This window comes from Taudactylus pleione, unplaced genomic scaffold, assembly GCF_031769625.1.
Source record: "Taudactylus pleione unplaced genomic scaffold, aTauple2 ptg000108l, whole genome shotgun sequence".
In the NCBI taxonomy this organism is placed as follows: domain Eukaryota; kingdom Metazoa; phylum Chordata; class Amphibia; order Anura; family Myobatrachidae; genus Taudactylus; species Taudactylus pleione.
The window spans coordinates 1,733,185-1,754,436 of record NW_028284510.1 but is presented as its reverse complement, the minus strand read 5'-3'; the positions used below and the strand labels follow the sequence as shown (position 1 = coordinate 1,754,436).

Here is a 21,252-nt window from a genome sequence, read left to right as displayed (position 1 = left end):
ATAAAATCAGACATTAATTTTGCCCCATAATATAAAGGGATCAATATTATTTTAACATTGTAGATTGTGAATGGGAACAATAATTATTCATGACAAGGACAACAGTTATTGTATCATTGTAAATACACCATTTAAAGTTCTCCTTTGTAGTACTAATAGTGACAGCATTTAGATGGGCAGTTTCGGGGTGAAAACCATCTTTAATGTATGATATTTTTAAAACCTCTAAAAATTGAAACCCCCCCCGAGGGGATTCGCATAAAATTTCAATGCCGGCCTGGGGGCAGCATAAATATTAAAAAAAAAATCTTATTTAGCTAAAACATATTCAGTTTTAGAATACATTTTCTAATAAAGACAATATGTAGATACAAGGTATGATTTTTAAGAATTCTGTTAATAATGAGTGATGTATTATGTGTCATGTGATCCATGTAATATCTTCGCAGGTACTAAGCCAGAGACTACCGGGACATCTTCCAGAGGTATATTTCATTTTCTTTTTAGGTTTTTCTTATTGCACATTTATGTTTCCCCCACACACAAACTTTTGGACTATTATTTTGTAGTTTGTCATTCGAATGATATTATTATAATTATTGCTTTCAATTTTTTTTGTAATTCGTAAATATGGGTAAACTGTTCAGTTCAGTCTATGATTCCATGACTGTCAGAGTTTCACTGGCATATCTGTAATGGGTCCAGGCTGTGCACTGCTCTGCTGAGACAAGGGGGGTCACATAACACACCCTTCACTCATTCAATGTACTTACCTTACTGTTTCATCTCTGGGAAAATGGCCCAAGCATCCCAGTAGATAAAAAGAATCTGGGAAAATGTCACCAGCGCCATTTTCCTGGAGTCATGTGCAGTAATCTTAACTGTGCAATTTCTGGCACGAGGGTAAGTGGGCCTTCATGGAGATTGCACATAGGCATTCTTCTCCTATGAATCCCCTGCAGAGCTTGCTTTCTAGTTCTTGTGAAATTAACTATTAACTGTTAAAGCACTTATTTAAATTTTGCTTTACAGTTATAATTCATACATATATAAGTATAAATTTGCTTTTGTACTGATTAATAGCCGTTGCAAAATCACCTGAATGGCGTGGTGAGAGCTATAATGAGTTTACTGAAAGGGGGTAAAGATTAATATTTTCTCTGATTGCAAGTTTCTGAAACAGTTTAATATTTTAACAAGTAAAAAATATCTGCTGCACCATATAGTTCTACTAACAGGGTTATTTATTAGTGGTTAGTCGGTGACTAAGGGTTTAGGAAAAACATCTGCATATATCAAACTCTCCTCCCATGAGATAGTACACTGAGGGCCTAATTCAGCAGTGCAGGTTAGTACACTGCTGATCGCAGATTCCTGATGATTGGGAATCTGTGCAGGAGCCAGACCTGTTCTGCGCATGTACAAAATGGGTCTGCGAGGCTGCACGCAAACTGGCACCAGACTGTGAATGATTGACAATCCGCTGCCATTTGTGGGCGGGGAGGGGGCGGCGATGCCCTCTTTTTCCAAAAACACCGCCTTTGTGGGGGAGAGAAGAAACCAGGATCTCCATCGGGTGATGCAGATTTCCTGGCCTCTTCCTGTAAACTGCAGCGGCCGGCTGCAAGACCCCATGGGTCACCGCAGCCGGCTGATGGTACGCAGATTAACCGATGCTGCGTTGAACAACGCAGCTCGGTTAAGTAATGCACAGGAGGCATGATGCCTCTTGTGCATTATGATATTTGCAAAGGATCGCAATTGCAAAGCTGCTTGAGTGCATACATCTATAGCCTGTAGCTTTGCTATTACGTTCCTTACAGAATCAGGCCCTGAGTGGGGTGTTATATCCCTCCAGTACATTACTGTTTTCTGATTGGAAATCAACAGCATCCTGAATCAAGATATGACATTGCTCTAACTAAGGCTGTAGAATCCACATTTTATAAGCCAAACATTTTTATTGTGAGTGAGCAGGAGGTATGGCGGCAGCAGGACATCCCAGGCTTGGATATCAACTGTTCATGTGTCATCTACTTTTAATCCAGGGATGCCCTCTTCATACCACATACCTCTAATGCTGGCATGGCTTTGGCCAACCATGACAAATATTCTGATGCAGCTGATGAAGTTCTATTAATTTTTTTAAATTGTCCAAAGTTCTTGGCGTAGAAAATAATTTATTTATTAAATAACATGTTGGGAATCCATAATCTTCAACAACTATATTATTGAAATTGTACATAAATAATGAACCAAAATAATATTCATTTTGTTAAATATTAGAGTGAATATGTTTTGCAATTTTCAACTTTGTTATCTTTCTTTTAAAGCTGCGGAATACACTATCCGTGATATAATGATTGGGGTCGTGTGTGGAATTGGCGTGGTTGTTATTGTACTTTTAATTTCAAAATTAATTGCAAGGTAAGAGTTTCTATGCAGCATGGTAATATTGTATGTGTGTACTATACTAGTAAGATCATTATATACCATAATTACATGAATATGACAAATATATGGTATTGATATATCTGGAATCAATAAGTAAATATATTTTGGGTGCAAGATTGCTTTGATCAAAACTGGTTGCTCCATTTATTTCCATGCACTGTCAAAGATATAATATAAAAAATATTATTTTTCTTAATTAATTGATATAAAAAATTAATCAACTCCTTCGACTATAGCATACCCCTGGTTATTGAAGTTTAATAACTACAGTAAATTGTTAGTTGATCATTAATTGATGAGAACTTAACCCAAATTTGTGTAAAAAGAGTGCACTGTTTTCCAGCATTCTCCCAAACAAGCATAAGCTAATTGTAGTGAGTAATTATCCCAAATTACAGAAAATACAGCATGCAAACAAATTACAATATTGGTACCTACGGGATAAGTATAATCATAAACATTAGTATAGTTTGTATATCCTCTTCTTGCTTTTAAAATTGTCCTTCTACACCCCTAATATAGAATAGTCACAAAATCAGTACAGAGAATAATGAGGTTGCAAAAAATTTGGATTGAAAACTATGCACAATCTCGTCCATCTTCTCTCCCAATTTTTTTCTTTCTTCCCCACAAAAATCTCAAGAAGTCATAGGCTTTGAGAATATTGAGTAGTCAGGCAATCTTTTCCAACTTATTTTCTGTTTTAACTTTGATGTTGCCTAATAGAAGCCTATGGACTTATTACCAGAGAGTTCCCTGAGAGGGATCCAATAGGAATCCTCCCAATGTACCCACGGCTCACGCATGAGCGTGGAGAAGGGTGCGATTTCTGGGAACTGTTGGGATTTTGCGAAGTAATTCCATAGATGTAAAGTTTCAATAATTTATAAAGCAAAATCAGATTGATAATAGAGATGTGCATGGATCCCAAGTTTTAGTTTGTCAAATCCAACCTCAAAGGTTTTGGTTTTCTTTTTCCAAAACCACCCCAAGTGTTTTGGTTTAGGTTTTGGATCTGCAGTTTCTAGGCCAAGAATAAGGGAATTTTTTTTAACTTCCCAATACAGGCAATAAATTACTGTTCTAGTAAAATGGCTTCAAGATGGAATTTGGTACAAGGGACACAGAACCTCAACTACAGTAATTGTCTAAAAGCAGATGACATCATGTTTTCAGTGATCTGCTGTGCAACTGGATAGTAACTTTCATATTTGCTTCCTCTTGCAAATGATTGTTTCACAGTCAATTGTTTTAAACTACTAGTCTTCTTGGTCCCCATCTGTGATGGAGATTCACCCCCAGCAGCCGTAGCATGTGAGGAATCTTTTTGGGAATCCTGCCTTTACAAATTGGATGCAGGACTAAACCTCCAAACATTAATGAAGAGATTGATGATGAAGGTGTTGGCGGTGGAGATTGCATGTGCTGGGATCTATCCTTGTTGCTTCCAGCTGATTCTGAACTGCTTGTCGTTATTTTACAGGATATTTGAGATTTTTCCAAATAAAATGGCTTGACAAATGTTGCCAGGATTTGGATAAAAACAATTCCACATGAAAGAGGTGTTTTTTTTTGGACTTTTGTCCAAGCATGACTGCCTTACTCTGACACAAACAACATCCTACTCCTAAATTTTATCATCATCTTCTTGTCCTCCAAATTCACCATCAAAATCCTCATTTGCATCATATAGACAAATATTCATAAAGACAAATATTCACTTTATCCTGTCGCATTTCCACTGTAGCATCCTCAATTTCTATGTCCCCATCATTAATTTTACTACTACTCATCACATATTCAGGGAGTGCAGAAATGGTGGAATGTGGCTTCTCTACAGTTACAGTTTCAGAAATGACACACTCACACATAGCACTCATGAACTCTGAGTGATCTGTAAAGATTGTAATTGCATAGTTTGTTCTTCAACCTTATTGTTGATTCTGTGTCCTGATATGCAAAGTGACAGGTGGCACCTCTAGACTCAGAGCGTGAAACTGTTGCATGCAAGGTTGCAGAAAATGCCTGACTGTGTTTGGCCCTAGCCTCCGCAATAAGCATTCTAGGGTATGAAACAGCAGTAGCAGGACCACCACTCACAAAAGAAGGCCATGGTCTGAACCTATTCTTGCCACTGCATGTGGTGAATGGCATGCTGGCAATTTTACATTTTATGGCAGTAAATTTTTTCTGACATTGTTAGAGGTGATGTTTTTTCTTTAACAATGTGAAATATTGTTTAGATTTTAGGTGACTTTTTAATAAACCTTCTTTTCCCCTGACCACCTTTAGTAGATGTTGTAATGTCATGACTGGCAGTAGCTACAGCACTAGTATTGGGTTGCTGCTCTTGCTCTTCTATCAAGTGATTCATGATTGGTTTTATCCTTGACACCAGCCAAAAAATATTTTTTATTACTTCGGAGAAATGTTTTGGGGTGCAAGATGATGGTGGGATGCCACAGCACACAACATCACTTACACTAGTAGGAAAACACACTATGCAATTTTTTTGTACTCATTTATTTTTTTATACACAAACAACACTGCCAATTGTTTTTACACACAAGGAGGAATAGGTCTCTTTTGTGAGAATTGTTTTCAGGTGCAGATGGTTGAGGGATACCACCACACACAGAACAAAATATATGATGTTTCACTCATCTGAACACACACTGAAAATACACAATATCATTTTTATATTCAATTAGAAAATACTGCAGTTTTTTGTTTTAGACAACAGGAATAAAAATGTTTTTTCTTTTGCAATTCTTTTTATATAACTGGGAAAAGCTCAAAACAAAGAGGTCTTCTTGGGGTGCAGCAGCCTCAAACACAGTTGAGGATTTGGACAAATAAACAATATATAAAATATAATAGTATACTGCAGTGCTAGATTTCCTGGAGAAAAAAAGGTGCAGGTTCAGAAAAAAAGCAATCAACAATACCACCACCACACACAAACAGTAGCCTTTTTAATTTCACTGCAGTGTGTGAGTGTGCAGTCATAAAAACACACTGACAATGAGGATGCCTGCAGTCACCCTTTAGCACAAGGCATGTACTCTAGCTACTACTCAAAAAACTATTTGCATTCATACCTATTTTTAGTCCTAATGGCATCCAGCCTACAGTCCCACATCCTCTCCCTCCACTCTCCTGTGTGAAATGGCGCCTGATCACAAGGGTGGGACTTTTATATGCATTTCAAAACATGCTAGGTCTGATGCTGGGAAGATGGCATTTTGGTATCTGAACTTAACGGGAAGAGCTAAACCAGGACAGGAATAACTCATATCCCCGAAGTTCTGAGTTGTTCGGTTTCCAAGGAAACCAAACTGCTCATCTCTAGTTAATAATGATGCAGAGAGTAACTGCGATTATACAAATCCTTAAATACCTTACTGCTTCAGTTCTTTAGGGGGGCTCCATTCTTTTCAGCATACAGCAAACACATACCCAGCAGGAACTGCTTTCTGCCTCTGTTGAATCCTCCTATGAGGCTGCGGCTGATCTCCTCCATGGGTCAGAGAAGCATGTGATGAGTTCCACAAATCAGAGCTCAGCAGATGCCTCTCTGACCTTTTTTGTTGTCTCAAGGAACTTACGCAGCTCCCAGTAATGCACTCTACTTGTGCAGTGCACTCAGGGCCTGATTCAGACCCGCTCTTGAGCGCCGAGCACTCGCAAGCGGGTCGATGTTGGGCCAGTGCGCATGCGCACGAGGGAGCCCGCTCTGTCGTGCGCATGCGCGAGACCCACATAGCGACGGGCAAGCCGTCGCTATGGGTCTCGCTACAAAGGGGGCGTGCTGTTGATGGTGAGTGACAGCACGCTCCCTTTGGTGGGCGTGCCGGGGGCGTGGCTGGCCAGATGGAGGCGTTCCCATGGGAACGCCTACCGTCTGGGGCCGGCCCCACTGGCATCACAAGTGATGTCAGTGGAAGTGCTTTTGGCTCTGATAGAGCCAAAAGCACTACTGGGCTTGCGGCAGACGAGACCCTACCACAAGGGTCTCGTCGCAAGCCCTATGGTCGCGATGGTCTTGACCATCGCGACCATCTTTTTGGCCGCTCGCTATAGCTGTGGGTGGTCACCCACAGCTATGCGGGCCGTCAGGAGGCTGCTCTAAAAAAGACAAGGAGGGCACTGATTCAGAGCGAGTGCTCTGAAAGAGCGTCCGGCTCTGAATCAGGCCCTCAGTGTGCCCCTGGCACCTCTTGCAAAGTTGGGGGGAGACAAGTCATGCCCTTGCCCCCCTGTTCTGACATCTATGGTTACAATGCTTAAATATTTTCTTCATTCTTTGATAAGACTCTGCGATATAGGGATAAGGACATTAACTGAGCATTGTTGCCACCTACCATATTTAGTTTTCCTTATATGGTTATGGGTGCTGCTATTCCTAAACTGGAAGCCTTGGCAGAAAAGGTTTTGTGCTGTAGGGAAATTCATATTAACACAAATTAAAATAAAAAGAAAACAAAACTGTATTTTAACTGCAATGTATCTCAGCCGGTTAGTTTTAATACAGATTAACTTGCATGACAAATAGTTGGAAAAAAAATAATTTGATTGAGACTGTATGTTCTAATGCACCATTCCTGTTATTGGTAGGAAGAAGGTGTCTAACAAAACAACATATGAGCCCCCTGAAGAACCACCTCCCACCGAGGAGCCAAATGATGACACCAACCAGGTGTATATGAATATTGAAGAATTTGAGAAAAGACCAGTGCAGGTATGGAAATATACATTAATCACCAACTTTTTTTGTAAAAATTAGTAATGAGGAATATATAATGAAGAAATAGAAATATCATCGCAAAGATATGAAATAAAAACATACATTCCGATTTCTATCATATTAATCTGCCTGCTCAGAGGAACAACAGCGGATACCATATGCTTTATATTTATTCAGTAAAGTTATGTCCACTAAAAGGTTATCAGCAAAAGCATCTGCAGAACTCGACTGGTTGCACTCACTATTCACTGACTGTAATATACTGTAGCTGGTTGTGTAATATATATGTAATATACTGTACCTGGTGGTGTAATATATATGTAATATACTGTACCTGGTGGTGTAATATTTCTATATGGTTCGAATAATAATAATTTTCATATGTCAAAATGTACATAGATATAAATTGATCCAGACAGGGAGATCTGTTAAAAAATAATATTAAATATTTTTCAGTATTTGTTCTCTTTTGATATTCATTTATTAAATGTATAAAAGTGGGGATTGGGACTGAGCATTTGTGCTGCCCAGGCCCATTATTTCCCGTAATTAGAATGTCAGTGTATTTGTTATACAGCTAGCATCCTAAAGGTGCGTTTGTACCCCATGTGTCAAACCTGCAGCACAGAACCTGCATGTAAAGGTGGCTACACCACAATAGGTTACACCTGGTTCCTCTATTTAGATGGTATCAACCACCTTTATCTGCCAGATCTGTAAAATACGTCATTTTGCATTCAATTCATGTATCACACATAGCAATGTACAGTTTTCAGATAAGAGGACAACTGCAAATGTAAGCTAAAGAATAAAATAAATGAATGAATTATAAGCATTAGAGATGTACTAGATTACGTAGGTCCATACCTGCTGACTTTCTGGCTGCTCCTTCCTGGAGGGAGCAGCTAGTTCGGCAAGCAGGGGGGGGGCGTGGCCAGAACAAGGGGGAGTGGCTGGGCGGGTGACAGGCACTTGTGGGCATGGTGAAGGTGGGGCCACGTGATCGCGTCAGTTTGTCCCCGCCCCCGCTACACAATGCCGATAATATAGGCATTGTGAAGCAGGGGGGGGAACAAAATGATGTGAATTGTGTCACCGCAAACCCCCCCCCACTGGGGGGGTTGCAGGGGTTATTGCGGTGGAATAGGAGGGGTGGGCGGCAGCCGGAAGGATTGCCTGCCTTCCCGGGAGGTCGGAGCAGCACCCGATTTTCAGGAGGCTCCAGACCAACTCCGGAGGGTAGGAAAGTATGCGTAGGTCCCATAGAGCAGTGCTTTACTAGCTTTCATATGAAGAGGGCCTCCCTTGTGATATAACAATCTGATATACAGTAACACATGAGCCATAAATACTGTATACAATAAAATGATCTCAAACAACAGAGTCGGTGTGATCAGAGCCACAAAAACCACTAAAAGCATTTGAGGGCCACATACAGCACATCTGATGGCAGTTTGGCAATAGATGTAGAGCTTCATTTCTTGTTCTTTTAATTTATTGTTTCATGTACTGTATTATTATTTTATATTTCTAAAATATTTTATTTGCTCTGTAGATTAAAGATTCAAATATACAGATGGATTCTAATAGCCTCATAGCCGACCAAGAAGAGCTGCATTACTCCACCATAGATTTCACTGATGCCCCTTCTGGAGTCTCCTCAAGTCAACCACACATAGAATATGCAGAGATAAAAGTCAATGGATTGTGCGAGGGATCCATGGCGCATGACCCTTCTCAGCCTCCATAATGACGGGATCTCTTACTGTTTTTTTTTTTTACACCTGTCATTTATTATTTATATATGCCATCACCAAATGGTGAACATGCTTTAAAACAAATGAATAACTATGTTTTTCAAAATGTTTATGATGCATAGCAACATCCCATTACGAGGGGTATTCAATATGAAACGTTAACTTCACTGTCGAAGTTAACGTTTCATATCGGAGTTTTTACCTGCATTAAAGTATGGTGCGCGCTCCCGCTTATCCCCATATTCAATATAAAATTAACGAAAACGGGAAACTCCGAAGTTGGATTTGCGTAAAGTTACGAATTTTTCCTTAAAATAATTGTAAGACCCCCCTAAAGTTGTAGAAACATGGGGAACACTATGGGTACCCCCGTTTTAGCCTTTAATTGAAATTCGGGGATTTAAATAGCCGCAGTAAGTGTTTTTTTCCCGACATTGAAGAAGTGTTGCAGAAGAGCACTTAGGTTCTTTTTTTCGTTTTTTTAAGTGGTCCCATCAACGTTGGGGTACATGAAAATGGGTACTAGCATATTTTGATATCCATAAAGTAAGTGTTTAAAAATTCTGCATTTGTGCACCTGCCGCTATAAATCTAGTCTACAAAACACCTGCCGCACACTTGCAGAATAGCCCTGAACCTATTTCCCTATTGTTAAACAATTTTTTCCCATTTTTTTTTGTTCACCCCAATTTTTAAATTAATTTTTTGGGGTGTCCCTATTTTTTTTTTAACATTTTTTGACACAGTTCTTTTTTAAATGTCAGTCCCAGCGGTGCAGGCTATTTTCTTTAAGCCTGCACCCCTAAACCCCAATTCTGCACTTTTTTTCAACACCTATTCAATGGTGAAAAGTTATCTCCGTTTTTTTATCAAAGACTTTTCAAAACTGCGATAAGTTTTTGATATTGAATACGGTGTAAAAGTAAAACCTGCGATAATGACGTCATAGCTCTGATATTAACGCAAAAACGCGATGTTATCGCACCCATATTGAATACCCCTGTAAGTTTGATAAATATAACTACAAAGTTTAAAAATTCAAAAACAAACAAATCAATTAAATAATAAGGCTGCAATGGAAATGATGAGAAAATGTGGTAAGAGAATGATGTTATCTTGCAGACAATACTTTATTATAGTTATCAATCCTTCCTAATTTCCAGGAACAAACCCAGGTCGTTAAAGATTACTTTTTGCTTATAGCACCACCATATACGCAGTGCTGTACAGAGGGTACTGTCTGTGTCAATCACATCAGTCACGGCCCTATCGGCATTTACAATGTCAATTCACACACTCACAGGTCTACATAGTGACAACCCTGGCCAGGAATCGTGCTCATGGCCCCAGTACCAATCACTGTGCACCTATGCTGTCCCAGTAAATATAATGCAGGTTTCTGGAAATATTTGGTCCTACAAATGTCCCATTTTTCAAAACAAAAGATGCTTAATAAAATTATTATTTTTCTGTAAGTTAGGCTCAATTCTCACAATATGTCCTTATTTTTGGACTTAAAAAACTATTTAAGAGGAATATTAAAATTTCAAAAAGTATGCTATATAAATAAATATGACATAGCAGGAATTAGAGTGCTGCAAGGTTTGTTTACTTCCACCATGTTGTGTTGAGGTACATCGCTCAGCTGCAAAATGTCTATGGAAACTATTTTTCAATAGTTGCAACTGTACATTTTAATTTATTATTGTACTTATTTTTTTATTATAATTAACATTATTATTATTGTGATCAATGTGTTTTTAATACTATATTATTGCTATTCTTTTAATGTAGAGCACAGTGTACTGATGGGAATGGGAGATGTTTGGGTGGCACCCCATAGGAAACCCTTAACTTCTGCAGCCTAAGGAGAGAAGAGGAATTCCCATCAAACCCCATTAGAATAGCAAAAAAAAGAGAGAAATATCTCTCCTATGCAGGGGGAGGGGATATCAACATTCTTGGTTATAACCTGTTAAAAAAATGTATCTGTGACACAGTGCTGTGACTAGACTGTCCCTTACTCGCCTAAAAAGAGAGATATAGGGGTATATTTACTAAAGTGAGAGTTTTTAGAAGTGGAGAGATTGCCTCTAGCAACCAATCAGATTCTAGCTATTATCTTCTAGAAGTAGAATCTGATTGGTTGCTATGGGCAACATCCCCACTTCTAGTACATATACCCCATACAGTGTTCTGGGACTGTCCTCATGATTGTCTCCGCTTTAACCAACATTAATGATCTAACTTTTACAAACACAGTTAGCTATAATATAAAGTAGGAATGACCAAAAGAGAGTGAACAAGTATAAATAAATAATAATAAATGTTCACTTATTAATGGAATCAAAAAACAAAGTATCCTGGATAAATGAATTGCATAATAAAACTTTTTCTCTAGTGCAGAAAATAATTGATTCAAAACTTACATAAAAAAAATTAAATAAAATGTAAAAAATTTTTTTTAAACAAATTTAAAACAGTATAACATGATAAAATAGGACATAATAATTAGTTTACCTAAAAATAAAGCATGCATTAAAAGGTACAAAATATAACTTAAATTTTTAAACATATTGTGATATCCAGTTGCTTCCTCAGGCAGTTGAACCCTTTGTTCATTGGTCATTATATTGGTTGTAGCTGAGACAATTACCAGGATAGTCCCAGAACACTATATGGCTCTCCTTTTAGGAGAGTAAAGCTGGGTACACACCTATACAATCGTCGTGCCGTTCTTTCAATATCGAGAGAACAGCCGTTGGATTGTATAGGTGTGTACGCTGTCCCAATGCAGGAACTTTAGCCGATAAATGGCTTTTAACGCTCCTGCAATGGTCGGGATTGGGTGGTCGCATCTTATGTACTGCTTAATATTTATCAGGTCGACCTCTCGATTCCACACACTGTGCTGTGTCTGCACGATGTGTACGTGGCTCGCAGGCAGCTGACAGAGGGTCACACTGGGGACAGACTGCACGGCTGATTGGAACAGTTTTACCCGATCAGCCTGCAATCGAAAAAGTACGTACCCAGCTTAAGTGATAGTCTAGTTACAGCTCTGTGTCACAGCACATATTATCAGGTTATATCCAAGATTATTGCTATGCCCTCCTACAGCGCTGGAGATATTCCTCTTTTTTCATTTTGTAGTGAAGCAAATTCTCAATACAATAACAACACATAAATCAGATTTTTTTATTTTATCAAGACTAAGAATGCTGAGAATTTCTTTATTTACATAATAACTTTAGGGCAGGGAATCACTTTTTTAACTGTTGTCAATTTTATTTTTTTCCCTTGGTACTCATTAAAATTTTGAAGACTAAAAATAGTTGTGCACTGGTTGATAATGAGTGTAGTTATTAATAATAGAGGTTGGGCAGAGACATGGAGGTATATTTACTAAACAGCCCCTAGTTCTAGGTGACTTTTAACACTAGATTTAAAAGGCCAATAACAATAGATACTAAAAAAATCAATTCAGGCTCTGATAACAGTAAATAAGTTTCCCTATTAGAAATTATATATACAATTTTCGGAAGTGAAATTAATCTACAAGTTGAATGATCTAAAGGGGGCCATGTGTAATGCTTCCCAATATGTTTTAAAGCAGCAAAATAATATCGGTACATCTGCGCTTTAGATAAAACACCCAGGCATATTAAATTGATGAATGGTGGAATGGTGAATCATAGTGAAGTTATCATGACTAGACTAGATAGCTGTAATAACTTGTTGTAAAGAAATACTAGAAGACGTTCAAATGCAATAACTTCAGAACACAGTGGCCCTCATTCAGACCCACTCGCGAGCGGCTGTCCGCTCGCAAGTGGGTCGATGGTCTGCACTGCGCATGCGCACGACGGAGGGAGCTCCGTCGTGCGCATGTGCGAGACACGACGAGCGAAGGACTTTCCTTCGCTCGGAGTGTCTCATCAAAGGGGGCGTGCTGTCGATGTTGACTGACAGCACGCCCCCTTTGGTGGGCGTGTCGGGAGCATGCCTGCCAGACGGAGGTGTTCCCAAGGGAACGCCTACCGTCTCAAGCCAGCCCCACTGACATCACTAGTGATGTCAGTGGGAGTGATTTTGGCTCTGATAGAGCCAAAATCACTCCTGGCCTTGCGGTTGAAAAACTCAACCGCAGGCTTTTGCTCGCAGTTTCGATGGTCGCGATGGTCAAGACCATCGCGACCATCATCCTGCACGCTCGTATATGCTGTGGGTGGTGATCCACAGCTATACGAGCTTCCAGGAGGACGCTCCATATTAATGGAGGTAGGCCCTGATTCAGAGCGAGCGCTCTGGTCAGAGCGTCCGGCTCTGAATCAGGGCCAGTGTCCCATGAATGTGAACAGCATTAGATTTGTCCAGATTTATGATCATGAAACACAATAGTTGGCTTCAGTCATCCCCAGATGTGTCTAGATATCCGCGCTATCCTGCTACAATTAGGTGGCCACCTCCAGCGTTTATACTGTAATAAAACCAATCCAAATATCAATAAAACCATTGCATCCAAGGGTCCGTTAGGGAAACAATATTAGTAGTTTGCAACATATGATTAAACGACAAGCCTGTGATGCATTTTGTCTAAAATAGTTAAGCTGGGTACACACCTGGATATATCTGCAGACGATGGTTGTTCATACACACTGAGCAACCATCACTGCCATCTGGCTGGGTGTCCCCCTTGCTGGGGGTTGCATCACGCTCCCTTCCTCTATGGCCTGTGCAGCAAGTGTACAGGCGGTCGGCTGACCACCCATACACACAGCACGATGCACAGATATATCTTCAGATATGTCTGCCATCAGCTGTATTGCACAGCCGACACGATACAGTATGTCTGTGAACATCATTCGTAGACGTATCGCTGGTACACACTGGCCAATGTGTAGACAATATATTGGGCGCACAATTGAGTGGCCAATATATCTGCCAGTGTGTACCCAGCATTACTTTTTCAAAGAGTAAACCTGGGGCACAGGGTACAGTTAATTGTTAGCACAAGATAAGCATGCCTATTGATAAACATTCAATCTCCCCCCTGTAACTGTTTCTCAATATGTACGTATATGTTAGCGCTCATTATCAAAATTGTGGCAAATAAAATGATTTTAAAAAACTGCAGCGCTGTATTTAATCTGAAGATGAAATAAAAATATATTTTATTTAAACAGCAAGATAAACTGTGATTCTTCAACTTTATTTGTTAGTTAGCAGGGTCGGAGCTAAACTTTCTTTTACTCAGGGCAACTACCCCTCCATATAATCCCTTACAGACTGTAAATAATTTAAGACCACTGTTAGAACCTATATATATTATATGCCTAATGGGTGCAAAAATAGAGTCATAATATATTATATTTCATATAAACATATAAATATAATGTTGTCAAAAGTTTTATAAATACAGTACATCCCAGATAAATTGACATAATGTGTTAGTATTAGGGATGTTAGGGATCCATCCTATGGGATTCACCTTGACACGATGGTTGGTCAAACATTTTTGGCCAAACATGTACTAAGAACCTCATTTATACTCCATGTTAATTGTCGAGTTTATCAGGATTATTTGACTATCATTGCTCTTAGTACTAAGAGTGTGCACCTGTATTCTATGTCCCCTGCACTGCACAGTATATACATAAAGTGTATATGGTAGTATTGTGAAGTGTCTGTAAATAAACACGGCTCCATTATATTTCTACCCTAGAACAATATATAATAACAGTCATCCAGAGATGGATAAGATCCCACAGGAACTCAGGAACTCCAATTTCCAATATTATACAACAGCGTTTTCCAGGTCTGACTTGCTAGTAATATACACACTGGGTATATATATACATGCTGGGAGATGTACTACAGTTGTATAGCAGATGAGAAGGCAGAGGCTGCTTACTGTACCATGACAAAGGAATGCATTGCTTCAGAACTGAACACTAGAGGCACAGCCCTCTCCACACTGCCTGTCTGCGGACTGCTGCCCTGTAACCTGTGAAAGGAGCTCACCTTATTATAATCTTATTAAAGTCAGACTGAGCTTATACAAAGAGATAATGTTATGCTTTATGTTTTACACTTTTCTTCCAGTTTCAATAAATTGAATTAACCAAACTAACTGGTGTTAAAAGCAACTTTATGATAATTTTATTATTCAGCCCAGTTTATTGCAACTTTATGATCAATTTTTTATTCAGCCCAGTTTATTGCAACTTTATGATCAATTTTTTATTCAGCCCAGTTTATTGCAAATGTAAAATAAATTAAGAAAGCAAGGGTAGAAAATTACTAATTTCTGATTAATGTTGTAGTAAAAAAAAAAGGAAAAAGCAGGATCAGGATATCATTAGTATAAAACACTTCAGGCTGCAAATCTATGGTAAAGATTGGTTCAAGATACATTCATCAGAGTGTGCAGCCTACAGGGAAGTGGAGTGTGACACCTGCCCGTTGGATATAGTTTACTCACACAGGTGATTTCAGTTGTCTCCACCCTGAGAGACGATACACTATGGGCTGCCTAATGGGTGTGCAGGCACAACTCATGTGCACACCTATGGATCTACGGGGGTCTTTCAGATCCGGTCGCAAGCACCGATGCGCTCTCAAAACCGGGTCGATGGGTGGCCCTGCGCATGCGCAGCGGCCGCGCTGCTCGTGCGCAAGCCCTGGAGCGAGAGAGAAACTCTTTTGCTCCGGAGCTCGCTACAAGAGGGGCGGCTGTCGATGTTGATCGACAGCTCGCCCCTTTTTGTAGGCGGGCCGCTTCCAAAATGGAAGCGTTCCTTTAGGTGCGCCTACCGTTTTGTGGGCGGCCGCACTGACATCATCGGTGATGTCAGTGGGGAGATTCCTGCTCGATCAGAGCAGGAAGCTCCCTGGGGCTTGCGAGTGTCCAGACCCAACCTTAGGGTCTCATTGCAAGCCCCGATGGTCGCGATGGTGAACCACCACCATTTTCCCTGTAATTTTAGTTGCACTGCAGAGCAGCACTCTGGAGACTGTGGAAAGATAAGTATAACTAAATATGGTTGCAGGGTGTGTGGTGTGAGCCTCCCTGGACCCAGGGGCCCTGCACCCATTATAGATACACCCCAGGTTCTGTAGTAAATTAGAGTTAATATGACACATATTATAGGATAAGTATTTGTGCCATTTTGCCTAAAAGCCGAGGCCACTTCATAGCACATGGGCCATTGCCTCTCCCAGCCAGGAAGCCTCATTGCTCTTACTCATGTACATTACATAGCGGTCTCTTTGGCACCCCAGTTTCCAAAATAGTGATAGTAAGGGGCTATTCCATGAGAAGGTGAACCTGACCATTGTTTTTTCAGAATCATGTTCAATTTTTAATTATTTTGTTAGTAAAGATCTCAAATTTAATAGTCCATGAAAGAAAAGCAATTTATTGTTCTAAATTATGGTAGAAATTCATATGTATGTAGCTGCCTACTGAAGTCGTTTTGTTTCTAAAGTTGCCATCATTACATCTGCCTCAGCTGTTTATGTTCTGCAAGTTCTTAGGGAGTCTGGATATTATCTAAACTGTTTACTTCAAGTTTCATCTGAGAATTTGTTAGGTTTATGTATAGTATGTAACTTGCAAAACCAGAGAGATTTCAATCTCCTGGTCGTGACAAAAAACATACAAAAGTTTTTGTAGTGAGATAATGGTTTTGAGGTTAGGTGTATAGTTAGTTAGAATTAAGCTTTTGCTTAAGGTCGTTCCCTCTAAAAATCAGGAATTTAATTATACAGTTGCGTTATTGAGATTTTAACCTTGTTAAACTGTCCAACCCGTGACACATTGAACAACAAGACTGAGACCAACAGTTTTATTATCTCACTGGCTAAATTTATTGTCATGAAAGGAATTTGCCTTTTTATTTATTAATTCCTGCAAGTTAAACCTAAAATCAATACCATAGTTAATTAAATATCAGTATTGGTGAACTTAAAACTTAATTGTCGATTGCTCTTCATACTTTGAGGGTCAAAATCAGTGTTTGTTTTTGAACCAGAGACAGTGCCAATAAGCAGGCTGCCAGGCTATGGGGTATAGTTACTAAGCAGTGTAAGGAGACAAAGTGAAATGAGATAAGGTGCCAGCCAATCAGCTCCCAACTGTCATCTCACAGGCTGTGTTTGAAAAATGACAGTTGGGAGCTGATTGGATGGTACCTTATCACTTTTCACTCTGTCTCCTGACAGTGCTTAGTAAATAGACCTCTATGACTTTTATAAATACAACTTGGGGGTGATACAATGTTCTTTCTGGGACAGGAACACACACAAGGGAACTCAATGAGATAGCTACTAGGGCTGTCAAGGGAGTGCTACCTGATGGTGATAACACTTAAGCCATGCCTAGAATTTGGGAACAATATCAAGGAAGATATTAGAAACAGAGTTCAGGTCTGAGGCACATATTTAGTGTGTGTTTCCACTGTAGTGAATAAGATAATGGATGGTGGTGCACAGCGCCCTGAGTACAGAGAGACAATGACGAGTGCTATGCAGCACTGTATATGGGTTGGGTACGGGATGCCGGCCCTCAGAATCCCAGCACTCAGACTCCCAACACTGGTATCCCAACTGGGTTAGGATGCCAACACCTGCAGGTAAGTATCTTAACCCTAACACCTAATCCTAACCCTCCCTGCAGCCTAAACTGAACCCTCCCCACACAGCCTAAACCTAACCCTCCCTACAGTGCCTAACCCTAACCCTCCCCCTAAACTCAATACTTACCATTTGGATGCTGGCTGTTGGGATGCTGGCACCAGGATTTCGACTGGTGTCGGGATTCTGGTGCCGATATTCTGAGTGCCGGCATCCTGACTGCCGGGTTATGAATTACGTTCCCTGTATATCAATGGTGAGCACTGTACTGAAGAACACTGTGTACTGATGGTGAGTACTCACTAAGGAACACTATGTACTGATGGTGAGTACTCTCTAAGGAATACTATGTACTGATGGTGAGTACTCACTAAGGAATACTATGTACTGATGGTGAGTACTCACTAAGGAACACTATGTACTGATGGTGAGTACTCACTAAGGAATACTATGTACTGATGGTGAGTACTCACTAAGGAACATAATGTACTGATGGTGAGCACTCACTAAGGAACACTATGTACTGATGGTGAGTCCTATGCACTGAAGACACTGTGTGCTTGACTTAGAGATGTATGTTCATCCGATGATTAATGTATATCTCCAATAGTTAAAGACCGGCACCTGCACAGGACTCATTCTGTGCATGTGCAGAACTGGCCCATGCAATTATGCTTGCAGACCCTTCTCCAAGACACAGCATGAATGACATGCTGCAGCATTTGTGATGTGGAGCAGTGGCATGTATGATCACCATTCCTGGAAATGGAGGTGTGTGGGACATTGCTAGGGTCTACATCGGTGGTCCAGATTCCTGGCATCTAACATGACCAGCACCTGGTCGTGACCAAAGAGCACCCATCATGACCATCAGTTGCAACGGTGCTGACAAATGCAGCATGAAGGTGTCTGATTCCTCCTTCTACATTTACATTATGCGTTTAACACTTCCTTCTGAATTTGCATGGTCTGTGGGATTCCCCAAAAAGTTGGATGTTTCAGCAGAGTGAATAAATATGCTTATTATATAATAATTCCATCTCCTTCTGTTTCCGGACAAATAGGCAGACAGATATAGAATTGCAGTGTAAAATAAAGCTACCCAGTATTTGCATACAAAAAGTAGACAGTATTTTACCACATTCACAAAAAAGATACAAAGAAAATCATCACATCCCCTATATTGGAACATGTTCTTGTCATAAGCAAATTTGCTACACTGTTTTGCTTTGATTCTAATGCTACTGAATTAATATTGATTTCATTCAGATTTTCATTCATTTTTATGATCCTCAGTTACACAGACCCCCTGCTGCGGCCACCAGCTGTGTTACATGTAGAGCATAGACTGACATACTGTATAATTTGTCATTTTTTTTAAATCTAGAATTAGTGATGTTTCTTAAAATGTGTTTGTAAAAAATTCAGGGCATATATATGTTTTGTTTTATTATGTTTTAACGCAGTGGGCAATACATTCCTTAATATCCGTTTGTTTTCTTTACACTAAAAAATACTTTATCTTGAAACCTAAAAACTACCATCATTATACTTGAACTTCTACTGTACTGATCAGTGATTGCGAGTAATTAAATCTACCCATTGGTCAAGTTTGTTTTTGATTATTATTTTCATATAAGTTTATTTTTGTACTGTATACCAAACGCTTGTTTTGCATATCCTATAGAGGGGGGGAGATGTACTAAGCTCTGGAAAGTGATACATTAAATTACCAGCCAATCAGCTCCTAACTGTCATGTTGCAGGCTATGTTTGAAAAATGACAGGAGCTGATTGGTTGTAGTTTATCACTCTTCAATTTAGCACTTTCCAGACCTTAGTACATCTGCCCCATCAGGCTGAGTGTGTTCCCGGTCAGTTAACAGTGATTTTAAACCTTGAAAACCACTAAGTTCATGTCAGTCATAACTGTAGTACAGAAGAGGTTATTAACTTATTTACAACAATTTATAACAGACATCAAGCTGTTATAGCACATTTACACTACAAAGAGAGTAAGGGGTCTATTTACTAAAGTGAGAGTTTTTAGAAGTGAGTTTTAAAAGTGATGTTCCCATAGCAACCAATCACATTCTAGCTATTATCTTCTAGAGGGTGCTAGTTAAATGTTAAGTAGAATCTGATTGGTTGCTATGGGCAACATCACTTTTAAAACTCTCTTCTAAAAACTCTCACTTTAGTAAATTTACCCCTAAGTCTCTCACTATTTTAAAACATATTAAAAAGAAAATGAAACAGTAAAGATATACTGGGGGAGATTTATCAAAGCTTAGAAAGAGATAAAGTGGAGAGAGACAAAAGGTCCTTTTTACGAAGCCTTGAGAGATAAAGTGGACGGAGATAAAGTACCAACCAATCAGCTCCTAAATGTCACGTTACAGGCTGTGTTTGAATAATGACAGTTAGGAACTGATTGGTTGGTACTTTATCCCCATCCACTGTATCTCTCTCCAAGCATTGATAAATCTCCCCCACTGTGAGCCAGCAGAGCAGTAATGTGAGTATTTGCCAATTTAAGAAGTCTTACACTTTCTAACAACATATCCCTGTCACAGAGCTACCAATGTAATATGCCTTTAGAGAAGGTCCGTTCTGGCATCACATGTTATCAGCAGGAAGCTTGGAGGAGAGCCACAGGAAGCAAAGCATATATTGTATAATTAATAAGCTCAGTGGCTGAGAACAAATGCACTCTTTCAAGAGCAAAGATTGATATGTTATGTGGGGAGAACAGGGCAGGAATATTATAATGTGTTTGGCAAAGGCTAATATATTATGCAGAGGAGAACTGGGTGAGTATTATTTATTTACTAACAATTATTAACAGTTATTTATATAGTGCACACACATATTCCCCAGTGCTTTGCAGAGAATATTTAAGTAATTCACATAAGTCCCTGCCTAGTGGAACTTACAATCTATGGGCTTGATTCAGACCCGGTCGCTAGTTGCGTATGCAAATTCGGCTAAGTGACAGCAAGGCAGGTGATCAAACGGCAAGGCATTAGCACGTCCACTATGTCATGGCGTGCGATCGCTATGTGTATGCAGACGCCCAACAGCCTGTCTTAAGAAGCCCACTTGCACGTCATCTACAGCAAGTGTATGCAACCATTGGTACCATCGGGTACCATCAGAAGCGAATGCAGCACTTGTGGTTGACCATAACCTACCACAAGCATGGCGAGCACTTCAGTGTAATATTCAGCCAGGTGACGTGTGCTATGACACTCCATCTTAATTATGCAAGCCTCTGAAACAGAGTTGGGACGCTCAGGCACGCCTGTGTTCGCACCTCCACTCCACCATTTTCGAAGACCAACCCCTGTCACCACCCAGAAACGGCTTCTCCTGTCACTCATTTAGCTGGGCAGTCTATGTGCGGTGAGCGAACGCTTCCCGATCACTCAGACTGGTTTGCGCACCTTGTACACATGCGCAGATAGTGAAAAACGCCCAACTGCGTGCGAACACTTCCTAGCGTGCGGGTCTGAATCGAGCCCTATATTCCCTACAACATTGAAGAATACTGTATACACATTAAGGTTCATTTAATTTTTGGTCAGAAGTTGATTAACCCAGCAGTATGTGTGTGGTGTCTGGCAGGAAACTGGAGCACCCGATTTCAGGTTTATCT

At 39.9% G+C, this 21,252-nt stretch overlaps 1 protein-coding gene across 1 annotated transcript in view; it reads left to right on the top strand.

The window, feature by feature from the left end:
* Nucleotides 1-8,951, top strand: part of LOC148525425 (sialic acid-binding Ig-like lectin 11) — a 100,208-nt gene extending 91,257 nt beyond the window's left edge. The window contains exons 15-18 of the mRNA XM_088470930.1: nucleotides 450-485; nucleotides 2,334-2,427; nucleotides 7,072-7,195; nucleotides 8,757-8,951. Of these exons, the coding sequence (XP_088327056.1) occupies nucleotides 450-485; nucleotides 2,334-2,427; nucleotides 7,072-7,195; nucleotides 8,757-8,951 (449 nt within the window). The remainder of the gene's footprint in view (nucleotides 1-449; nucleotides 486-2,333; nucleotides 2,428-7,071; nucleotides 7,196-8,756) is intronic.
* Nucleotides 8,952-21,252: the final 12,301 nt, after the last annotated feature.